At 45.0% G+C, this 24,075-nt stretch overlaps 1 protein-coding gene across 2 annotated transcripts; it reads left to right on the top strand.

Moving 5' to 3' along the window:
- Positions 1 to 4,737: 4,737 nt before the first annotated feature.
- On the top strand, positions 4,738 to 22,817 carry BSPRY (B-box and SPRY domain containing). 2 transcript variants are annotated; one of them, XM_004372144.1, is made up of 6 exons: positions 4,738 to 4,975; positions 9,031 to 9,129; positions 14,490 to 14,720; positions 16,259 to 16,284; positions 19,478 to 19,602; positions 22,123 to 22,817. In XM_004372144.1, the coding sequence occupies exons 1-6, from the start codon at positions 4,781 to 4,783 to the stop codon at positions 22,647 to 22,649; spliced, it is 1,203 nt and encodes a 400-aa protein (XP_004372201.1). In that variant the 5' UTR covers positions 4,738 to 4,780; the 3' UTR covers positions 22,650 to 22,817. The 2 variants fall into 2 exon arrangements, with proteins under 2 accessions (XP_004372201.1, XP_023583079.1); XM_023727311.1 differs by having other exon boundaries at positions 14,490 to 14,735.
- The last annotated feature ends 1,258 nt before the right edge of the window (positions 22,818 to 24,075 follow it).

Genomic DNA, 24,075 nt, shown 5'->3' with positions numbered 1-24,075 from the left:
CTGTTCAGGAGCAGGCCTGAGAAAGACAGTAAAGGCCAAGGAAGAATAGTCCTTTCACAAAGACTTGCCAAAATGTTCACTACCAAAAAGTTAAAAAAAAAAAAGCCAAAACCAAATATTATAAATGGGCAAGTGAAAAGGCAGTACAGATAGATAATCACAATTTTATAAAAATAAATACACTCCTACCTATGTCATACAATGGAAAAAAAACCATTGCTGTCCAGTCGATTCCAACTCACGGTGACCCAATGTGCTACGGAGTAGAACTGCTCCATAGGGTTTTACAGTTCAGTGGGTTTCTCTTATATATGGTCTTTCTGGCCTGGGGTCTATAATTCTGCCAAAAATGATTGGTTGGGCCAGTCTGCCAGTGACAGGTCTATTTTACATACCTTCCATTTGCTTTGCAAACAGGGGCTTGAAAATCCACCCAATAGGACTGAGTGGCTTGTGGATAATGGTCAGTTGGTGATCTTGCTGGGAGTTTGCTTAAATAAGCGGCCAACCCTACAGAGTGGAGTGGGGACCTCACTACCATCAAGAAAAGTCTGGAGCAGAGTGTTTCCTTTGGACCCAGAGTCGCTGTACTAAGAACCTCCTCAACCCAGAAGAAAGGGCTGTAACACTAAAGATGGCGTGAGAAGGCAAGCACGGCTGAGCCAAGCAGCAGAGAAAGGGCGACAGCAAGCAGAGGCCTAGGAGGGCCCAGTGCAGAGTAGAAGCCTGGGGAGCCATGCAGGCCCCAGGCAGCATGGTGGTAGCAGAGAAGGGCATGTGTGGCTAAGAAGGGTGGCCTGCCTGCAGGCACAGCCGAGGACAACCAAGAGAGCTGTCCTTGTTGGAAGCTGTCCTGATTGACAAACTGCATCCTGTCTCCTGAGTTATTCTTGTTACTTCCAAGTTGACAGTGATCCTGAGTTGTAGCCTGTTACTTCCTGAATAAAACTCATAATTGTATGGTCTGTGAGTTCTTTGTAGCTATTGGAAGGAATTATCAAACTCTGCAGAGAAGTAGAGAGTGCCCTGTGGGCAGGGAGATGGCTAGAGTCAGAAATAGGGAAGAAATTGGAAAGGGAGGTATGTCTGACCTCTGCCTCGTAGGCAAACCTCTTATGCTACCTAGGAACCTCATGCCATACAATAAGAGCTAATAAATGTTTTATTATATGTGAGGGTCTGTAAATATACTGGTAGCAGGTTTTGAGAATGCAAGTTGCATGAGGTTCTTTGGTGAAAGGGGTTCAAACTTCATGGCATAAAAAGAAACTTTGGGTACGAACTGACAAACCACTTGTACCGCCCAGGCTCCTAGTAGGTGCTCAATAAACCTGTTGAGTGACTGAAATGTAACAAAGGTGTCATTCTTCTCAGGGTATCTGGCCGAGGCAAGCCCTAGAGTTCAAGTACAACCCCACATACACACCTTGCCCCTACCAAGGGTCCAGAGATCCCCTTACAGCAGCAGCTTTCAAAGTTGACCATGACCCTCAGTAAGAAATATATTCCTTTCCCAGTGCTCACACGTATATGTAACTGAAACAACAACAACAAAAATCGTTTTATGAGCAATGCTTCCTCCTTCCTTCCTTTCCTTCTTTCCTTCCCTCCCTCTACACCTTCTCTCTCTCTCTCTTTAGATGTTAGTCTCCACCCCTGGAATTGATTTCACCACCTATTATTGGGTCAGAACCTGTGGTTTGAAAACACTGCCTTAGGGTGTTTCTAAAAGTGGTCAGAGGGCTCATTTGCATCCTAATCATGGGGCAATTATTACAAATGCAGATTTCTGGTCCACCCCAGATTTAGTGAAGATCATTTGAGGCCCCATAAAGCTTGAGAGCCACCACTTGGGAGTTTATGAGCATTCTAGGCCTCATGGGGAGGTGTCTGTGCAGGGCCTGATGCACATTTTGGAGAGGGACTGATTCTCCCCTTCCAGTCTAGCTCAGCCCCTAAGTGGTAGAACCAATGATTCCTGTATTATAAAAAGTAAATCCACTCCCACCTTATCCTCTTGCTTTTGCTAGTCCCTCTGCCTGGAAGCACTTCAGGTGATTTTGTACTTGGTTTTGTGACCCCCAGAGCCCTGGTGGTGCAGTGGTTAAGAGCTCTGCCACTAACCAAAAGGTTGGCAGTTCAAATCCACCAGCCATTCCTTGGAAAGCCTATGGGGCAGTTCTACTCTGTCCTGTAAGGTTGCTATGAGTTGGAATCGACTCAATGGCAACAGGTTTAGTTTTACTTTGTTTGGTTTTTCTGACTCCAGCCCTCCTAGGGTCACAGATTGCTCCCAGAGTCACACCTACTGAAGGAGTCCTGCCTTCCCCCAAAACAAGAACCCCTACTCGTCCATACTCCCCTACAATCTTTTTTCTCTTTAGCCTTCACACAAAAAGCATTTCTTGTTTTCTTTTTCCTCACAAGGCTTAATAGCTACTCCCACCCCCACCCACCAGCCCTTAGAACACACGAAAATTCAAACCACAGTGTGGTCTCTACCGTTGACACCAGTTTCCACCCTCACCCCCAGAAGAAGGTAAACGCCATTATGAGGTCATCACCCTCCCAGTGGTACGCACTGGAAAACTTTTTTTTTTTAAAGCTACGAACGCTGTACTCCCGTTGTCAAAGAACCCCACACAATTGACATTCTCAAAACCAGAAATATATTTACAGATCCTCACACACACCATACAAACATTTATTAGCCCCTACTGTAATGCCAGATAACCAAGCTAAGAGTACTTTGCAGACGAGATCTCATTTAGTTCTACAGCAGCCCTCTAAGGTATACACTATTATAATCATTTTATAGATGAGAAAGTCGAAACACAGAGGGGTGAAATAACCCCACCCAAGTAATATAGCTTTAAGTGCCATAGATGGGAATGGAACCAGTGATCCTATATTCCACTCTGAGTTCTTTCATCAAGAGTGTAGTATTTTTATGTTTCGGGTGACCCCAGTCAGTACTGTTATGGGAGCCCTGAAGCTGTTGGGTGCCCTTACCCCTCAAAGGCTGAAGCCGGGATGTAATGATGTCTCTCTTTCAGTTTTTGCTCTCACGTGTGTCCAGTTCTGATGAACTCAGAATCCCCTCAAACAGCCAAGATCTGGGCCTTTCTCATTTAAGCTGAGTTCTTTCCACAGCCCTCTACCAAGACCTTGAAAGGCAGAGGTTGGGAGTTGGGGAGTAGTGCTGTCTTTGGATGTCCAGACAGAGTGGATCCCCAGCAGAGGCCTCAATCTGGTGGCCTCTAATTATTAGATCTTGGATAAAAAAAGCCCTAAAACAGCTCAGGTTATATGTGGTTGTTGTTAGGTGTCATCAAGTTGGCTCGGACTCATGTATAACATTAAAAAAAAATTGCCTGGCTCTGCTGGGTATGTTTGACTTCATTGTTTCAGCATCTTCCAGCACTTTATTGGACAGTTTTCGATTGTAATCCATATGGTTTTCATCGGCTAATTTTTGGACATAGATTGCCAGGCCTTTCTTCCTAGTCTGTCTAGTCTGAAACCTGTCTTCCATGGGTGACCCTGCCGGTATTTGCAATACCAGGAGCACAGCTTCCAGCATCATAGTTACATGCAAGCCACCACAGTATGGCAAACTGACATATGAGTAGTGGCAGAAACATGTTAGCAGTAGTTATTTCTGAAGGTGGGATTTTCTTCCACGTACTTATTTGCATTTTCTACTTTCTTCAATAAACATGTATACTTTTTTCAATGCTAGCTAAAAAAAAAAAGCACACACCAAAAATTCAAATTAAGAAAAATTGGATGTAAATACTTTGGGAAGATCTGCCTAACACAGATGTTTCTCATTGGGCCTTAATGTCCAACTAAAAAATTATTGATCATATTAACCATAAATCAAACTGTCTGGGTTCCAATCTCATTGCTACCGGTTAGTAACTGTGACCCTGGGCAAGTTACTTAACCTTCATAAAAGTGGGGATCATAATTGTACTTCCCTCATACTATCCGCAGATGCTTAGGAATTTTAACAGCTGTCTACGTGCCAGATACTATTTTAGCTCCTTCGATACTCAGCACAAATCTATGAGGTAGGTACTTTTATTATCCCCATTTAACAGCTCAAGCCCTGAAGAGTACTCAGTTAGTGAGCAGCTAAGTAGGATTTTAGCTACTCTTCTAAACCTGCCTCTCAAAAACGGTTGTTGTGAGGATTAAATGATACAATACGTGTAAAGCATTTAGCACTTAATAAGTGCTCAGTAAAGTTTCTTATACAAACCAGTTGCCGTTGACTCTGATTCATAGCGCCTTCATGTGTGTCAAAGTAGAACTGTGCTTCATAGGGTTTCCAATGGCTGCTTTTTCGGAACCAAATCGCCAGGCCTTTCTTAGGGCCGCCTCTGGGTGTACTTAGAAGGCCAACCTTCCCACCAGCCAAGCTCGTTAACCCTTTGCACCATCCAGAGATTCGTGAAGTTTCCTGTGGTCACCAGTAATACTGGTGTTTTGTGTTTGTTTAAAAAAAAAACAAACAACAACACGCGTACAATGTGATTTCATTAAGCAGAGAATCAAAAAGTTGGCCGAAGGTCGAAGGACTGAGGCCGGCGGGTCTGGGGGGTCGTAGGGTTGCGGTTGCCAAGTCCTCACCCACCAAGCCAGGAGAGCTAGGCGGGAGCTAGCGCAGCGCCTGGTCGCGCGGGCACGCTGGGCGGAGCTACGGGCGGGGTCAGGAGGCCCCGCCCAGCAGCCACCTGCGACAGGTGGAGCGCGCGGCGACAGGCACTCTGCCATGTCCTCGGAGGGCGCGGGGCCGGGGTTCGGGCCCGGATCCCAGTCGGGGCTGCTCTGCCCCGAACACGGCCAGCCTCTGAGTTGGTTCTGCTGCTCCGAGCGGCGGCTTGTGTGTGCCGCCTGCGCGGAGCTGGGCGGCCGCTGCCGGGGGCACCGCATCCGCCGGGCCGAGGAGCGCGCCGAGGAGATGCGGGTGAGCTCGCTTGGGCGCCGGAAGCTGGGGTCACCAGAGGGAGGGAGCCCTGGGGAGACGCGCCAGGGCGGTGCGCCGGGCGGGACCGGCAGGAGGGGCAGCCTGGGGTCCGGTGGAACCGACGGCAGGTGAGGAAGCCCAGGCACCTCGGTGGCATTGGCTGTAGAACAAGGCGGTTAAGGGTGTGGCTTGAGTTCCAGTCTCACCTCTGCGTTCGCATCGGAGCCTCAGTTTCTTCATCTGTAGTTTGGGGGCAATAGTAACTCACATTTTTTAGGGTTGTTGTGCGATACAATAAGATTATGGGTAAAATGCTGCTTAGCCATTGTGCCTGTCACATAGGAAGCTCAACTAAAAGTTATTCTGGCAAATCCATCTGCCCCCTCCTCCCCCATTGCACTGTTGAGGGAAAGGAGAGCTACGGCTGGCCTTAGACAGTAGAGGGCTCCGTTGCTCCAGCTCCCCGGGGCCAGGTGTGCCCCAACTCTAGCCCCTGCGGAAGCTGACTTCTGATAAAACCCTGGCCCTCCTCACCCCTCGGTCCCTCTTCTCAAAACCCCTGCCTTCACTCTTCTGGCTTCCTGGTGAGGTGATTTCTTTTCGTTTTCACGACTGGCCTTGACTACAAGCTGGTTTCATCGGGATAAACCGAGGGGGAGGGGAGGATATCAAGGGGTACCTGCTGGAGCCCTTCAGCTAAGGTTTCTCCCCACCTCCACTTCCAGTTTGCCTCAGGTTGATGATCTTCCAGTCACCACCCCTCTTGTGAGCTGCTGAGGTTGGGCCTTCCTCCTTCTACCCTAATCTGTGGTCCCTGGGGGATTTCTTTGTCATTTGATTAAACGGCTTGATTCTCCGAACATCACCCTGAGTCCAGCCCTGCTGTGAGGCCTAAGGGGCTTTACCTACTCAGACCGCCTGTAACAAACACACCTTACAGCGTGCTGAGGCCAGAAAGCTCCTGGTTGATCCTAACTGTCAGCACCACTATCATCAATAATGCTGATAATAAACTTACACAATGTGTTATAATAAACTTGTGTAATGGATAAAAAGTTTGCAAATTCCAAATTACTTTAATATCTGTCCTCTCATTCTATCCAGACCAGGCCTTTGAAGTGAAGGCACTACCCACATTTTACAGATGAGGAAACTGAGTCCTGGAATAGTGCAGTTACTTCCCCCAAGGTTCCTAAGGTTTAGGGGCTGGACCTGGTGGGGGCGGTCATTGACTAAGCAAGAGGAAGTCGATGATGCTAACGCCAGTGAGAATTTCCTGAAAACCTTAAAAAAAAAAAGGTTGCTGCCAGAGTTGGATTGAGTGGGTGAAGGAATGAAGGCTAGGACAGGGTGGTTGTTTAGGAATGCACTCTGCCCCAGGGCGCCTCCCCTGCACCCTGCTGAGGCCCTCAGCTTTCTTATCTCTCTTAGGCCTGGAGGGACAGGTCTTGCCCTCTCTCCCTCCAATTCTGAGTAGGTAAGTCTTTTGCAAACTCCTTCCCCTATCCCTTCAGCTAGCAAAGAAATTTCACCGCAGGGCAAAATTGTGACTGAACTAGACAAAAACAGCACCAGTTCAACCCCTCTCTCTGTAACCTGGATTCCTACCACATAGGTTTTCAAAACTGCTCAGTTCCCTCAGTCCCATGATGAGTTCCATTGCAGCTTCCTCTGAGTCAATTAAATTTTACAACTTTTTATTTGGATTTGTGAAATGTAAGCCTAATTTCTTTTGGGGAAAAGGGTTTTCCAGGGCTTCCTGGAAGAGGTAGCTGAGTTGCCTTTTGGCAGCTAGAACTGGGGCAAAGCTCCTAGGGGAGGAGTCTGAGTGGGAAATGGGGGAGGGGCTGCTTGGAAGGGCCCCAGTTGTCACCTGGAGAAATGGAGTGGAAGAACAGGGGCTTGGCCATGTCTCCTTGGGCAAATCACTTCTCTGTGGGCCTCAGCTTCCCCATTTCTAAAATTCTTTCCTTGCTTCCACGGGTGATGCTCAGCTTTGAAACTGTGAATGGTTGAATCTTTTGTGGTCAAGGCAGTGGGTGTTCATTCAATCAACATTTACTCAGGGTCTTCTAGGTGCAGAAACTCTTCTAGATACTGGGACACAGCAGAGAACAGGTCTAAGTCATGGTGCTTATGTTCCAGTGGTGGTGGGGACAGATAGAACAAAACAAAAAAGTAAACAAATATATAATATGCAGTCAGAGTCTAGGTACAAGGGAAAAAACAAAGCAAAGTAAGGGAATGGGGAATGGGGAATGGTCAGGGAACCTCTCTCTGAAGAGGTGACATTTAAGCAGAGACCTGAGTGAAGTGGGAAGGGAATATGAGTCACACAGAAATATGAGGGAAGACTGGTAGAGGCAGAAGGAACAACAAGTACAAAGGCACTGAGGTCAGAACAAATTTGGTGTTTTTAAGGAACAAAAAGGCCAGTGTGGAAAATGGTAGGAGGTGGTGACACTGGAGAGATAAGCCAAGTCACATCAGGTAGGGCCTAGCTGACTAAGCTAAGAAACTTGATCTTATTGTGTGTGTATCGGAAAACAAGATTTGAGCAACCAAAACCAAAACTGAACCCATTACCCTCACAGGGACCCTATAGGACAGAGTAGAACTGTCCCATAGGATTTCCAAGGATGTAAATTTTTACAGAAGCAGACTGCCACATCTTTCCCCTGCAGAGCGGCTGGTGGGTTCCAACTGCTGACCTTTAGGTTGGCAGACAATTGCCTAATCTGATTTCCTTGCAAAAGGTGGCTCTGGCTGACTGTGGGGGTCAAAAATGGAAGCCCAGTAAGGAGATTCTTACAGTGGTTCTGGTAGAGATGATGGAGATCTGGGCTGAATAGCAGGAGTTGAGGTGATGAGATGTGGCCAGAGGAGAGAGATACTTTGGAGACAGGGCTAGTAGGACTCTTTGATTGATTAGATGTGGGGTTGGAGGGAAAATCCTGGGTTTTTGTCTGGGTAATGAGGTCGGTGATTGATGGTGCTGTTTCATGAATAGTGATAGCTTGGCCAAGAACAGTTTTTGAGAAGCCATGTTCTGCTCAGGGGCAGGTGTGGAGAGTCAGGGAGTTGGTTAGGAAGGAGGGAGAGAGGCCAAAAGAGTTGACAGTGTATGCACAAAAGTGATTATAATGATGGGCCAAGGAATTTCAGAATAAAGAGGAAAGCGAGTCCACAAAGGGGGATGATGGAAAGTAAAAAGTGGCCAGTGAAATGGCAACCTCAACTGAGCTGAAGAATTGTTGGAGTGAGGATTCTAAAAGTTAGAGATCTAGGGTAGAATATGTAGACAGGGTATGGGACCCTTGAAATGAAGATTCTGGAGGTGGAGGTGGTATAGTCATTAAGGGAGCTCTGGTGGCGCAGTGGTTAAGAGCTTGGCTGCTAACCAAAAGGTCAGCAGTTGGAATCCACCAACTGCTCCTTGGAAACTCTATGGGGCAGCTTTACTCAGTCCTATAGGGTCGCTATGAGTTGGAATTGACTCGACGGCAACAGGTTTGGTGTTTGGGTATAGTTATCAAAGGAGCCCTGGTTGTACCGTGGTTAAGCACTCTGCTGCTAACCAAAAGGTTGGTGGTTCGAACCTACCAGCAACTCTGTGGGAGAAAGATGTGGTAGTCTGCTCTGTTAAAGATTACAGCCTTGGAAACCCTATGGGGCAGTTCTATTCTGTCCTATAGGGTTGCTATGAGTTGGAATTGACTCAACAGCAATGGATTTGGTTTTTGAGTTTTTTATAGTTATCAAGGAGCCCTGGTGACACAGTAGTTAAGAAATTGGCTGCTAACCAAAAGGTCAGCAGTTCGAATCCACCAGTCGCAGCTTGGAAACCCTATGGGAGCAGTTCTACTCTGTCCTATAGGGTGGCTATGAGTCGGAATTGACTCGAAGGCAATGGGTTTTGTTTTGTTTTTGGTATAATTATCAGTAATGATGAAGTCTGGGAGTGGGTGCCTGAGATGGGGTAGAAGGAAAAAAAAAACTGGAATAGTGTGATGGATCATATACATGGATCAACATGGGTGTGGTTTGTGTTGCAGAACAAGATTGTGGACCAGTGTGAAAGGCTGCAGTCGCAGAGTGCCTGCATCACCAAGTATGTGGCAGAGGTCCTGACAGGAAAGAACCAGAGAGCAGTGGTAATTCTTCCCCTTCCCTGTCTGCTCTTGGTCCCCTCCCAGGAGAAGACCCCAGCCTTAGGGTCTTGTACCAGTCTAGGGTTCCTTCCTATTCACACAGACTCGTTATGCTTCTAGTGGAGCCGGATGTCCAGGAAGGATGGTTTATTACCTCCCTGATCCTTGTTTTTATTTTACCATCTGAGCAGAGTGAGCTTATTCCAGTCACACACTGGGTGTAAAGACTACTTTCTTGTGTATCTTGGGTATCATGGGATAGGGGATCAGGAAGGGTAATATTCCTCAACCACCTACTTATTTTGTGCACAGCCCCAGAATTATAAAACAACCTAGAGACTTTTATATTAAGTGTTTCCTACAACAATTTTATGCAGTAGGTGGCTGTAACATCCCTGTTCACAGATGAGGAAATGGGTCTTATAGAGGTTAACTGACCTGTCCAAGGTCCCACAGCTTCCCTGGTAGAGTCAGGTCTATGACCTGGGTCTTCCGCCTCCCAGGCCAGTGCTCCTTCTGATACATCCCACTGCTGATCCTTTCTTCCGTTGTCTCATTGCCACTGGTATATCTTCACTCTCAGCCATGCAATATGCCAATGCCTGTCAGGGACAGGGGCCCTTAATTTCTATACATTCCCTTCCTACTTCTTATGGGACAGGGGGCAGGCTTGGCACTGTCACAGTCAAGGCTCTTGATCACATGGAGCAGAACCCAGTTGAACTAGCATAAGCAGAACAGGGAATTTCCTGGCAGGATACAGGGGTCTTTCAGAACCTAAAGGGGTCTAGAACAAGGAACTAGAAAACTGCTAGGGGTCCAGGCAACTATTTTGTATCCATTTCTGTTTCTCTTTGCGTGATGACCTCTTGCTCTCTCTCTCTCATTTCCATCCTTTACATTTTCTTGACGCACTGCACTAGCTAGGACCTCAGTAGAATGTTGAATAGAAGTTAGTGTAGCAGATCCTAACTTTAAGGGGAATACTTCCAACATTTCACCATTCATTTATTCAACAAATCCTTATTGAGCACCTCCACATGGCAGGCACTGTTGTTTGTGCTGGGAATTCCACAGTGAACAAAACATATGAAAACTCCTATTTTTATGAAGTTTACATCCTAGTCAGGGGAAAGGTACAATAACATAAAATATGTGCTATGTCAGAAGAATGAGCACATCTGTCTTGGAAGAAGTACAGCCAGAATGCTCCATAGAAAAGAGGACGGTGAGACTTCATCTCATGTACTTTGGACACGTCATCAGGAGGGACTAGTCCCCAGAGAAGGACATCGTGGTTGGTAAAGTAGAGAGTCAGTGAAAATGAGGAGGACCCTCAACAAGATGGACTGACACAGTGGCTGCAACAATGGGCTCTAACATAGCCTTGGTGGTGCAGTGGTTAAATGTTAAGCTGCTAACCGAAAGGTTGGCAGTTTGAACCTGCCAGTGGCTCCAAGGGAGAAAAGACTTAGCGATCTGTTCCCTAAAGATTACAGCCTAGGAAACCCTGTGGTGCAGTTCTACTTTCTCATATAGGGTTGCTGTGAGTTGGAATCGACTCAATGGCACACAACAACAACCACAATTTTAGTTTAAGGATTTTTAGGATTTTTGCATCTGTACTCAGTAGTGAGGTTAGCCTATGAATTTTGTCTCTTGTACAGTCCTTATCAGATTTAGGTGTCAAGGTTATATAAGCCTCATTAAATGAGTTGGGAAACAGAACTCTCTGTTTTTACTGAAACTGTGTAAGATTGGAATTATCTGTGCCATGGATGTTTCGTGACACTCCCTGTAAAACTATCTGGGCTTGGTGTTTTTGTTGGTAGATTTTTAACCACTGATTCATTTTCCACCATGATTATAGGATTATTCCTGTTCTTTCTTTTCTCTTGAATTGGTTTTGGTAAGTTTTTCCCGGGAAAATTATCTATTTCATCTATTTTTAAATTTAATGACATGAAGTTGTTCTTAGTCTTATGATTTTAAAATCTTTGTTGTATGTAGATGTCCAACTTTCACTCCTAGTATTGTTTATTTTGCCTTTTCTCTTTGCTTACTAAAGTTACCACAGGTTTGACTATTAGTTTTTTCAAAGTAACACCAGCTTTTGGGGTTTTTTTGCTTCTCTGTTTTATATCGTTGTTTTTTACTTCGTTATTGTTTCCTCTTTATCATTTTTTTCCTGCTAATTTCTTTGGATATACTCTGATGTTTTTTAACTTGCTGAGTTGAACAAAACCCATTAATTTTAGTTTATTTTTTCTCAAGGCAAGCATTTAAAGCTATAAATTTTCCTTCTAGGTACTGATAGAGCTATATACTACAAATTTGATGCATAGTATTTTCATTTTTACTTAGTAATAAGTATTTTTAAACTTTCATTATGATTTCTTATTTGATTATGAATACTTAAAAATGTTTTTATATCTCCAAATGTATGGTTTTACCTTTTTTTTTTTTTTTTAACTGATTTCTAACTTGATTACATTGTACTCTGTGATGTCAAATGTTTAAAATGATTGGGTGTTGCTTCATGCCCTAATATGTAGTTAATGTTTCACAAGTACAGTAGACTCCCCTTATCTGTGGGGATTCTTCCAGGACCCGCAGAGGATGCCTGAAACCGTGGATAATACCAAAGCCTATATATACTATGTTTTTTCCTATACATACATACCTATGATAAAGTTTACTTTATAAATTAGGCACAGTAAGAGATTAACAACAATAGCTAATAATAAAATAGAACAATTATAACAATATACTGTAATAAAAGTTACGTGAATGTGGTCTTTCTCTCTCAAAATATCTTAAGTTGAAAACTCCCACTTTTCACTTAAAGGAAGTGCGGCTTCTTTTTGGCATGTTGGAATTGCCAGCATCACTACTCTTGTGCTTTGGGGTCATTATTAAGTAAAATAAGGGTTAGTTGAACACAAGCACTGCCATACTGCGACAGTCAATCTGATAACTGAGACTGCTTCTAAGTGACTAATAGGCAGGTAGCGTATACAGCTTGGATACCCTGGACAAAGGGATGATTCACGTCCTGGTCAGACGGAGCGGGATGGGGTGAGATTTCATTACACTACTCAGAACAGTGAGCAGTTTACAACTTATGAACTGTTTATTTCTGGAATTTTCCATTTAATATTTTTGGGCTGTGGTTGACCCAGGATGACTGAAACTGTGGAAAGTGAAACCACAGATACCAAAACCTGTTGCCGTCGAGTCAGTTCCAACTCATAGCGACCCTATAGGACAGAGTAGAAGAGCCCCATAGGGTTTCCAAGGCTGTAATCTTTATGGAAACCGAGTGCCACATCTTCCTCCCGTGGAGTGGCTGTTGGGTTTGAAGTGCCAACCTTTTGGTTGGCAGCTGAACGCTTTAACCACTAGCATCCTAAATATGTCTATTATTAAATTTATTAACTAGTTCAGATCTTCTCTATCCTTACTAATTTTTTATCTGCTAGATTTATTGATTACTGGCAAGGGCATTTAAATCTTCACATTATAGCTGTGAATAGATTTGTCTTATTTTTCCTCAGAATTCTGTCAATTATCATTTTAATATTTTGACAGTATGTTATTAATGTATACAATTTACATTTGTTATATATTCTTAGTAAATAATTTTTATCATTTTATAATAACCCTTTATGCATTGGCTCTATAGATTGCTTTGTGTAATATTGACATCTTGATGATATTAAGTCTTCCAATTAATGAACACAGAATGTCTTTCTATTAGGTATCCTTTCATTTCTTTTAACAGAGTATTACAGTTTTCAGTGTCCAAGTCTTTTACCTCCCTGGTTAAATTTATTCCTCGGTATTTTATTCTTTTAGTTGCTATTGTAAACAGAATTGTTTTCTCAATTGCCTTTTCAGATTTTTCATTCCTTGTATATTTTTTCTTTTCCTTCCAACTTTTTCTGTGTTCTTATGTTTTGTTGTTGTTGTTAGGTGCCATCGAGCTGATTTTTGACTCATAGTGACCCCATGTGACAGAGTAGAACTGCCCCATAGGGTTTTCTAGGCTGTAATCTTTATGGGAGCAGATTGCCAGGTCTTTCTCCTGCATAGCAGCTGGGTGGGTTCGAAGCACCGACCTTTTGGTTAGCAGCTGAACACTTAACCATTGCACCACCAGGGCTCCTTTCTTATGTTTTTGGTATGTCTTATTACTGGGTTTTGTTTTTTCTTTCCTTTTTTTTATTTAATCCAGTCTGGCAATCCCTGCCTTTTAACTAGACAGTTTAATCTGTTTATCAATATTGTGATTGTTGATATATGTGGATGTATAGCTATTATTTTATTTTGGGTTTTCTATTTAGTTTGCACTCCTGGATTCACTTGCCACTCACTTAGTCACTCTTTCTACCAGGCAAATTGTGGCATCTCAGTTTTTTTCTGTAAAACAAGGATGATTGTCCCTTTTACTTTTCAAAGCAGGTCTTCAGGGGCAGGGCACAGGTAAAGCTGCTGACTTTGAAGGTGGCAGTTCTACTCTCTGGCATGAAGGTGGCGGTTCTTCTCTCATTTGTCTGGCAAGAGTGTAGATGCCTCATGTGGCAGGCGCCTTTGGGAAGTATTGGTTACCAGCTGGTATCTAGTGTAGGGAAAAAGCACTGGACTGAGACTCAGGAGAACAGGGTTCTATTCCCAGCTCTGACACTGGCTTACCATGTGAACACTATCAAGAGATTTTACACTAAGTCAGGGAAAACTTTCCCATTCAGTCATTCAGTAAATATTTGGGTACTTACTGTGTGCCAGGCACTGTGCTAGGGGCTAGAAGAAGGTACTTGTTAACTTCATTGACTGAGAATTAATTTCAGGCCTCCTGTGTGGCAGATAAGAATTCTACTACAGAACCAGTTGGAATGGACAACTTTAGAAGTAATGAGCTTTTTGTCCTCAGACATGGTCAGAATATCAACTGGACCATCATGTGTACAGACACTGTTGATGTGGATGACTTTTTAGGCTCTTCTGCCTACAGTTGTATGGTTCTATGACCTTGGTCTCTCACCCTTGGTATTCCCAGTTGTGAAATAAGCAGGCAATTCTAAATGATCTCTAAATCCTGCCTAGCTCTTTCATTCTGTGATCCTGGCTTCAGGAATTATGGCCTGGGTGTCTGGATCTCAGATTTCTTTTTTTCTTTACCCTTAATCATATTTGTGAAGTCCTAGGACTGGATGGCAAAGAAAATAGCTTAAGCACTGTCACTTCCCTTACCATGCCAATGGCAGACATTGCTAATCAATCTCGTTTCAGCTGAGCCGAAACCCTCCTAATCTTTACTGGGGCTTTGCCAGGAACTGACTCCATGTTTTATCCTTTGACAGAGCATGGCCAGCGCAGCACGAGAACTGGTCATTCAGCGGCTGAGTCTGATACGAAGTCTGTGTGAGAGCGAGGAGCAGAGGTTGCTGGAACAGGTGCACGGTGAAGAGGAGCGGGTCCACCAGAGTATCCTGACACAGCGGGTGCACTGGGCTGAGGTGCTGCAGAAGCTTGACACCATTCGCACTAGCCTGGTGGGCATGCTTACTCATCTGGATGACCTCCAGCTGATTGTAAGTCTGGCATGGGTAGGGGGACAGCCAGTTGGCCAGACTCCCCAAAAGTTTGAAAACATTGAGAATGTTTACTGGAATGAGGATTTCAAGCAGGGGAGAGACAGGAGAATGAAATTATATGGATCATTTTTATACCAGATGACAATATTCTTTTAATAGTGAGCGAATACTTACTGAGCGCCTACTATGTGCTAAAGGAGCCCTGGTGGCACAGTGGTTAAAGCAATCGACTGCTAACTGAAAGGTTGGTAGTTCGAAGCCACCAGCAGCTCTGCGGGAGAAAGATGTGGCAGTCTGCTTCTGTAGAGATTTACAGCCTTGGAAACTCTATCAGTTGGAATTGACTTGACGGTGGTGAGTTTGGTTTTGGGTGGACTATGTGCTAGGCACTGTGCTATGAGGTGGAGTTGCAGGATACAGCTGTCAGTCACTTGCAGCCTTAAAAGGAGGCAGATACATAAACTGACAATTAGGATATGGAGGGATATGTGCTATGCTAAAGGAAATCATTGGGAGCTAGAAGGCCCCACAAACCAGATGGGGGTCAGGAAAGGCTTCCTGGAGGAAGTGTGTTAGAGGCTGATGCCTGAAAGATGAAAAAATTAGCTAGGTTAAAGGAAGTGGAGAGAGTTCAGAAGTATGCAGAGAGAACACTATTTGGGGAACCTGAAAAGAGGTTGAATATGAGAACATAGAGCTCATCCTTAATCCTACCACTCAGAAGTCACCATGATTAACATTTTGGTACATATCCTTTGAACTTATTTTATATAAATATGCAGATGCCTGCAGTTTTGAGGCAACAATGTGATACCTGAATAAAATTGCCAAGCCAAGGAATGAGAATGTAGAATAACTGATGTATCCCATCGCAGTTACAATTAGGGCAGTTTCCATAACTGTCCTAGATTTTGCATTCATTTAGTTATACAGCTTCCATGTACAGAGCACATTTTGTCCTGAACACTGGGAGAATCACAATAGAAGGTTCAGAAAGTGTCCCAGCCATCTGGGAGCTGACAGTTTTAATGGGGGATGCTGTCGGGTAAATAGATGATTATCCTAAAGTGTAGTTGAGGGGAACCCAGAATGTTGTGAGGCACAAGGGATAGAGGGATTTATTCTGAGTATGTGCTATTGGAAAAGAGCCCTGGTGGTGCAGTGGTTAAGTGCTCGGCTGCTAACCGAAAGGTCCGCATCCACCAGCCGCTCCGCAGGAGAAAGATGTGGCAGTCTGCTTCCATAAAGATTACAGCCTTGGAAACCCTATGGGGCAGTTCTACTCTGTCCTGTGGGATCGCTATGAGTTGATATTGACTCACCGGCAATGGGTTTTGTTTTTTTTTAATGTGTTACTGGGGAGATGTGTAGGGAACAATGCATAAAGCTTTGTACTAGGTCTTAAAGGAGAAGGGTATTTTTTATCTGGAGTCTGTCTACATGGAGTCCTCCATGCTACTTAAATATGTTCAAGTCTTCACTACCTACAGGGTTTCTGGTGCCAAGCCTGATTTTTGTTTTTTTCCGCCTCACAGCAGAAGGAGCAGGAGGTTTTCGAGAGGTGAGTACGGTCCCTGCGACTTGCTTCGGCAGTTTTGGAGACCACAGTGCTTAGGCTTTTACCCAGTCTGTTGTATTTAGGCCCCGCTTCTCCTGGGAGGATGTGTAGCTGAGTGGCTTCCCTGGAGCCAGGCTTGTTGGACAGGGATGTTCCTGTCCCTAGCTTGGAGAATTGCTTAAGACCCACGTGGAAGGGCAGTGAAGTAAATACATACTAATTGGAGGCATGCCACCCTGTTGGAGCATTTTGCCACTTCCATTTATAGATGAGAATGCTGGGGCTCAAAGAGGGGAAGGGATTTGCTTAAGTCCCAGAGCCAGGGTTTGGACCCATACCTTCTAATGCCTGTCCCATTACCACCTATGTACCTCACTCCCCCTTTTTCTGTTGGAATGATTCTTGAAACTCAAGTTTGCATTATCACTCAAAATTTGTATTTTAATTATGTATTAATAAAACAATTTCATTAGACCCTGCCTGGGTCCTGAAAGGCTGAGAGCCAACGGACTGAGGAAGTGGCCAAAAGGATGTAACTTGCCAGACAATATAATTAACCTTCTCAAACTTCCTGTGTAAGATTTCAGAGCCATACTTGGGGAACATAGTCTATTTTTCCTATGTATTTATTTTTATATTTAAGTTTCAATAGCAATACATGCACACAAGAGAAAAAATTCCATTACAAACCACTTAAAATAAAAAATGAGCCTTCATCACCCCTTCCTAATCTTCTCTAGAAGTGATCAGTTTTAATAGTTGCATGTCTTATGAACTTTTCCATAAGTACAGTCATAGGAGAATATATGGTTTTTTTGTTTCTCTGTCTTTTTTTTTAAACTAGATAGGATCATTTTATACTCGTTGTTGTAAAATTTATCAGAATATCTTGGACATTTTACCATGTCAGTACATTTAGATTTACCTCCCTTTTTTGACAGTCTGCAAAGTACTCCACAGTATGGCTGTACCCAAATTAATTTTACTGTCCCCTTTAAATGCTTGCTTGCCTTGTTCCTACTTTTTCACTTAGAATCTTTCTACAGTTCTGCCAATCTTTGTCCTTCTTTATCATCTTTTTCATCTTTCTCTAATATATTCTATCCTCAATATCAAGACAACCTGACATAAAATTTTTTTTAAACTTTAATTTTTATTTTGAAATATTTAAAATTTATAGAAAAGTTGCAAGAATAGTACAATGAACTTTACCTAGAATTATCAGCTGTTAACATTTTGCCACATTTGATGCTTTCTCTCTCTCTCTCCCTTTGGTAAATCTTTTTCCTGAACTATTTGAAGACAGTAAGTTGGCAGAAATCATGACATTTTATCGCTAACTACTTCAGCATGTATCCTAAGAACAAAGGCATTCTCTTATATAATCACAGTATAATTATTAAATTCAGGAAATTTGACATCAACATGATATTCTTATCTTATGTACAGTCCGTACTCAAATGATGCCATTTGTGCCCGCAAAAAACTCTACCTACTAATTGAGTTCAAGATTTGTTTGCAGTACTTTGCGTCTTAGGCTGAGGGAATATAGTCTCAAAGTATCGTGTTCAAAAGTTGTCAAGCACCTTCTTGTTGGGAACATACTTGTCCAAATGCCTGTGTTGGCCCCGGTATTGTTTCCACATCCGTGGCTGGGCCCAGCTCTGGCCTGCCACAGCAACAGGTCCTGCTGCAAAGACTGGGCGTTCTGTTCCCATCCAGGGCCCTACTGTATCTGAGTCCCATTTCACTCCCATCTCTTTGGGGCCCCAAGTTGTCTGTACTATGGGGCAGCTGGACCAGCTGGTTCTCTGTAGATGCTAGTGCCTGCATCTGGTCTCAGATTTGCCTGGGATGATGGCTTAACCCTGCTGCCTTCGGCTCCTGTTTCCTCCCCACCTGATGGCTAGGGCTCCTCTGGAGCCAGCCCTCAGTGCTTTGAGAAGGGGCAACAGACTCTCTCTTGTCCAAACCACAAAGAGCCTTTGTTTCCGGAGCCTGCTCTCAGCACTTCCAGAGCCCTGTTCACCACGTTCCTCCAGCCAGCACACTCAGTGACAGTCTTGCACAGAGTATTCATCCATTAGGGAACGTGCCACACACTCTCAGCCCCCCTTCCTTTATGGGCAGCTATGAGATTTGGGAGAGAGGGTATGTACTCTCACATCTGCCAGCTGATCTCAAAGCCATCTCCAGGATCAGAGGTGGTGGAAAAGTTCTTTCTCAGAACTCAGTTCAGAGGTCTGGAAAGCTCCATGGCAAACCCCCACTTTGCCCTACACCCTTTGAGATTTTACCACACACTGGTCAAGGGCAAAAGTATGTTGAATGGTGCCTGGGCTCCAGCCTGGGTTCTGTTTTTGCATGGAGGCAGCACTTGAATCCAAGCTCCCCTTTCTAGCTGAGTGCCTTCTCTGAATCTCTGTTTTCTCTTCTGTCAAATGAGGTAGTTACTACCTCCCAGGTTTTTGTAAAGATTAAGTGAGATTCTGTATGGAAAACATTAGGCTCAGAGTCTGGCTACTTGATAAATGGTGATTCTCCCTTCCCAGGTCCCTCATGTTCCCAAATTACCTCTCCAGCAAAACCCCCTGTGAACTAAGAAGTAGTAGTTTTTAGGAGCAAAGTGCTCTGACTAATTTATGGTTGGGGTGATGACTGCTAGTCCTTTCCTGTGTGACCCCTCAAGGGGTATATTCATTTTAAGAGAAGAGGAGTGGCTATACCTTCTGACCCAACCAAAGTTAACATTACTGCTGCAGTAGTTTTGGAGGGAGGGGAGATTATTTCCCAGGCAGCATGGTGAAGTGGAAGGCCTGCCACACAGGGGTTCAAGAGGCCTAGGTCCTAGTCTCAGCTCTGCCCTTTACTTGCTGAGAGACACTGGCAAGTCACTTCCCTCAAGAAGCAAACCATCTCTAAGCTTTAATTCTTACACTGAGTTTTCTCCTTTTTCTAAATCAGCCTCAGTCTGCCTTGATGGAATTAAGACTCCTGTGGGGCACAAGGGGAATGCCCATCTTTCTTTCCTGGCTAAGCCCCCTTTAGGGGCCCTTGTTGTAGGGCCTGGCTGGCAATCTAGGTGGCACGCTGGAGGGGGGAGGCTTTTACTTCTGTCCCCCTCCCCTTACCCTGTATTGATCCAGATACATTTCTAGAACCTGAGTTGGTGTCTCTGTTTATTTCTGTGCATAAGGACCGAGGAAGCAGAGGGCATTTTGGATCCACAGGAGTCAGAGAAGTTAAACTTTAACGAGAAGTGCACTTGGAGTCCACTACTGACCCAACTCTGGGCAACGGCAGTTCTTGGGTCCTTCTCAGGTTAGGAGCAGCCGGAGCCCTGCGCCAGTAGGAGCAACTGGGTTTCTGTCTGTCTGTCTGTCTGTCTGGGGTTTGCTGCATCAGGGGCCATGTTTCTGGGTTGGTAGCTTAAACAACTAGTGATGTGAGTGCAGGCTGGTCAGCAGGGCCAGGGCTCTGAACGGGCCTAGAGCATCCGGACCAGGCCTTTTCCGTTTCCAGACCAACCTGTTCTCAGATAAATCCCGTTCCTGTAAATCATGTCCTTCTTACACATGTGGGGCAGCTAAGTATTATTTCTTGGAAACCTCTAGTGGCTCTTTATTTATTTTTAACATTTTATTGTTGTTTAGGTGAAAGTTTACAGAGCAAATTAGTTTCCCTTTCAACAGTTTACACACAGCTTTTTTCTTGACATTGATTGCAAACCCCTCAATGGGTCAGCATTCTCCACCCTTCCTTCCTGGGTTCCCCGTGTCCATTCACTGAGTTTTCCTGCCCCTGCCTTCCTTCTGAACTTTGCTTTTGGGCAAATGCTGCCCTTTGGGTCTCATATAGTTGATTGTTCTGAGGTGTACATTCCTCACTGGTGTTATTGTTCATTTTATAGGCCTGTCTATTGTACGGCTATAATGTGGTCTCTGGGAGTGATTTCAGTTCCAAGTTTGAAGGGTGTCTAAGGGCCATAGTCTTGGGGGTTCCACCAGTCTCTATCAGACCAGTAAGTCTGGTCTTATTATTTTATTGTGCTTTAGGTGAACATTTACAGCTTAATTTCTCATTTAAAAATTTATATACATATCGTTTTGTGACATCGGTTGCAATCCCCACAATGTGACAGCATGCTCCCCCTTTCCACTCTGGGTTCCCTGTGTCCATTCGTCCAGTTCCTGTTCCTTCCTGCCTTCTCGTCCTGCTTTTGGACAGGAGCTGCCCATTTGGTCTCGTATATTTGATTGAACTAAGAAGCACATTCCTCATGTGTATTATTTTTTGTTTTATAGGCCTATCTAATCTCTGAAAAGTCGGCTTTGGGAATGGTTTCAGTTCTGAGTTAGCAGAGCGTCTGGGGGCAACAGTTTCAGGGGGAGTCTGGTTTTATTTATGAGTTTGAATTTTGTTCTACATTTCTCTCCGACTCTGTCCAGGACTTACTATTATCATGGTACCAGTCAGAGTGGTTGGTAGTGGTAGCTGTATAGTGGCTCTTTAAGAAGATAAAATTGATGGCCAGCTAGAGAGTATCTGGACTGGAAATTAAGGTTGCCTGGATTCATCTCAGAGCCCTGGTGGTGCAGTGGTTAAAGCACTTGGCTGCTAACTGAAAGGTTGGCAGTTCAAACCCACCAGCTGCTCTGGGGAGAAAGATGTGGCAGTCTGCTTCTGTAAAGATTTACAGCTTTGGAAACCTTATGGGGCAGTTTTACTCTGTCCTAACACCAAACCAAACTAAACCCGTTGCCATTGAGTTGATTCCGACTCATAGTGACCCTATAAGACAGAGTAGAACTGCCCCATGCGGTTTCCAAGGAGTGACTGGTGGATTCGAACTGCTGATCTTTTGGTAAGCAGTTGAGCTCTTAACCACTGTGCCACCAGGGCTCCTACTCTGTCTTACAGGGTTGCTATGAGTCAGAATCAACTCGATGGCAGTGGGTTGGTTTTGGTGGATTCACCTTACTTATTCACTTGACAAACTTTGACTCAGGCCTGTGCAGGCCTGGCCCCACACTGCTTGTTGGGGCTACTGTTGTGAATAAGACACACTGCTGCCTCCAGGAATTCCCACTTAGCGCAGGGTTCCTAAAGCAGGTTTGTTCCCAGCTGGATGGAGGCTTCCACATGCCCAGTGATGGTCTTTGTAAATTCACAGAAAGGTGGGGTTAAGGATTGAATTTTTTTCCTCAATTTTAATCCCCTTCCCTCATAAGATCCTCAAAAATTTAGTATAAACTATAGGCTGTTTACTCTGGAATCTGATATCAGTGCCTGATTTACCAGCAGTCCATTTAGTTAGTTGTTAGAAACTGTATATCTAAGGCTTTCTAGCTTCTAGGAACTCTGTTTCTAGGACAAGCCTGACCTATTCTGGAGGCTGCAGATAGGACCAATTAGAATGCAGTATGATCAGTGCTGGATGCTAAATGGAGGAACAAAATGCTGGCTTTTTACTTTGACTCTGTTATTAACTCAGTGTGTGACCTTGGGCAACTCACTTCTCTCTGGGTCTCATTTCTGTAAGAGTTTACAGATAAAGGCCTTGGGCTAATAATAGCTACTGTCATCATTGCCACAATTTATTGAGCACTTATCATGTGTCGGGCACTTGACATGTATCATCTCATTTAATCTTCACGACTACCCTGTGCTAAGTCCTATTCTGATCCCAATTTTACAGGTGAGGAAACTGAGGTTCAGAGAGAATAAATGGCTTGTCTAAGATCACACAACCAGTGGATGGCATGGAAGCCTTTTGCTACCTGGCAGGACCAGGTTAGGGCTGGGGGTGGGCCCTGGGCAACTCAGAATTCTTTCTGGCAGGCATGGAAGATGTGCGTATTGATGAAAGGACTGTCAGCCCTTTCTTGGAACTGTCAGATGATCGAAGGACCCTGACCTTCAGTGCCAAGAAGTCCAAGTCCTGTGCAGATGGCCCAGAGCGCTTTGACCACTGGCCCAATGCCCTGGCTACCACCTCCTTCCAGTCTGGGCTGCACACCTGGATGGTGAACGTCCAGAACAGCTGTGCCTATAAGGTGGGCGTGGCCACAGGCCAGCTGCCCCGCAAGGGTTCTGGCAGTGACTCCCGTCTGGGCTACAACACCTTCTCCTGGGTCTTCTCCCGCTACGACCAGGATTTCTGTTTCTCTCACAATGGGCAGCACGAGTCCCTGGGGCTACTGCGTTGCCCAGCACGACTGGGCGTGCTGCTGGACTTGCAGGCACAAGAGCTGCTATTCTACGAGCCATCCTCAGGCACGGTGCTCCACACCCATCACACCCCCTTCCCTGGGCCCCTCTTTCCAGTCTTTGCTGTGGCTGACCAGAGCATTTCCATCACCTGCTGACCTTTAGCCACAGCGAGGGCAGGTCCACCTCCCCCAAACCCTTTCAGGCCACATTTCTACCCAGTATCCTTTTCCCAAATGTGTGCGGCATTTCTAAGGGAAAATAAGGCCTTGCCTGTTGGGCAGCTTTAGGAGAGGTGGGGCCCATTTCAGATCTGGGCACAGCCTCAAATGCTGGGTATCTCTGGAGAACCTGCCAACTCCCTGCACCTCAGTCTCGCAGTCCACCATGCATATGCCCCTCTGAGGGTGTCTTATATCTCTGGCATCCAGCACGGTGCCTGGTGCATAGTGAGCATGCAATAAATATTTGGTGAGTGATAGACAGGTAGGTGGGTAGACAAGTGACGGGTGGATGTGGCAGACTCTTGGAAAAGTACTGCCTTTCAGCCCCTTGCCCTCAGCTTCGGGTGTGTAAATGGGGTTCTCTAGCAGAAAAGCCTGTGCTTGAAGCCCCTTCATCCCTTCACTTCAGTGCTTCTCAATTTTTTTCATGACATGGCACAGAGAAAATATTTTTCCAGCACACAAGGACAAACTGGAAGGGATTCAGAGCTCCTGATAAGCTTCTTCTGGCCAGAGGATTCTGGTGGCATGGGGGGTTGTGCCCTTCCTCCTCCCCCAGGGCCTGCCTAGCAACTCCAAAGACTGGGGGGATCGTATCTCCAGGTAACCTGACTGCAACCCATGCATCAGGCAGCTGTCTCAGACCCAAGCACTTTTTCCCCTAGTGCAGCTGCTGAGTGCCCCCACCTTATGACCCTCTCACTTCAGGTGGAAAGCTGGGGTGTGAAGGCTTCGAGCCAGGGAGAGCTGAGGAAGTAAGAGAGCCGGCCTTAGGGAACATCTACATTATTAAAGGTTTTAAAAGATTTAAAGATTTTTTCCATGTCTTTTGTTGGTCATGGGGTGTATACTGTATGCTGGCCCCAACTGTCATCCCCCAAGTCCCAGCTTTTCCAGGGAAGTTGATGTCTTCCTCCCTGTCATCTACATTTGCAGAAACAAGTGGGTGGCAGCTCAGCATAGCAGAAAGAGCCTGGAGACAGGGTTCTAAGGCCTGCTGGGATCAGTGGGCAACAAGTAAAATAGAGTTCAAAATTTGAGGATAGCCACTACTCAGCTTCAGCTGTTTGTGGCCATGAGGGATGTTGGGCCCAGAGTGGTCAGGAATAGAGGTTTTTCAAAAGAAGCTGAAAAATCTAGATTTTAAAATGAAATCTTTAAAAGCTTGCTCAGTAGTTTACTTGGAACACTGGATGGGTCAAATCCAGCCCAGAGACTTCCTATTGGCAATTTTTTTGGTTGAGATGATCTCTGAGGCCCTTGTAGCTAAGTTATGACTCACGACTGCCATGAGTCCTCACTGCCCCAACACGTGGAAATTAATGGCAAGTTGCCTGGCTTTGGCACCAGGCCCAAGGAA

Source organism: Trichechus manatus, unplaced genomic scaffold (assembly GCF_000243295.1).
Source record: "Trichechus manatus latirostris isolate Lorelei unplaced genomic scaffold, TriManLat1.0 scaffold00016, whole genome shotgun sequence".
NCBI lineage: Eukaryota > Metazoa > Chordata > Mammalia > Sirenia > Trichechidae > Trichechus > Trichechus manatus.
This window is presented reverse-complemented; position numbering and strand designations above follow the sequence as displayed.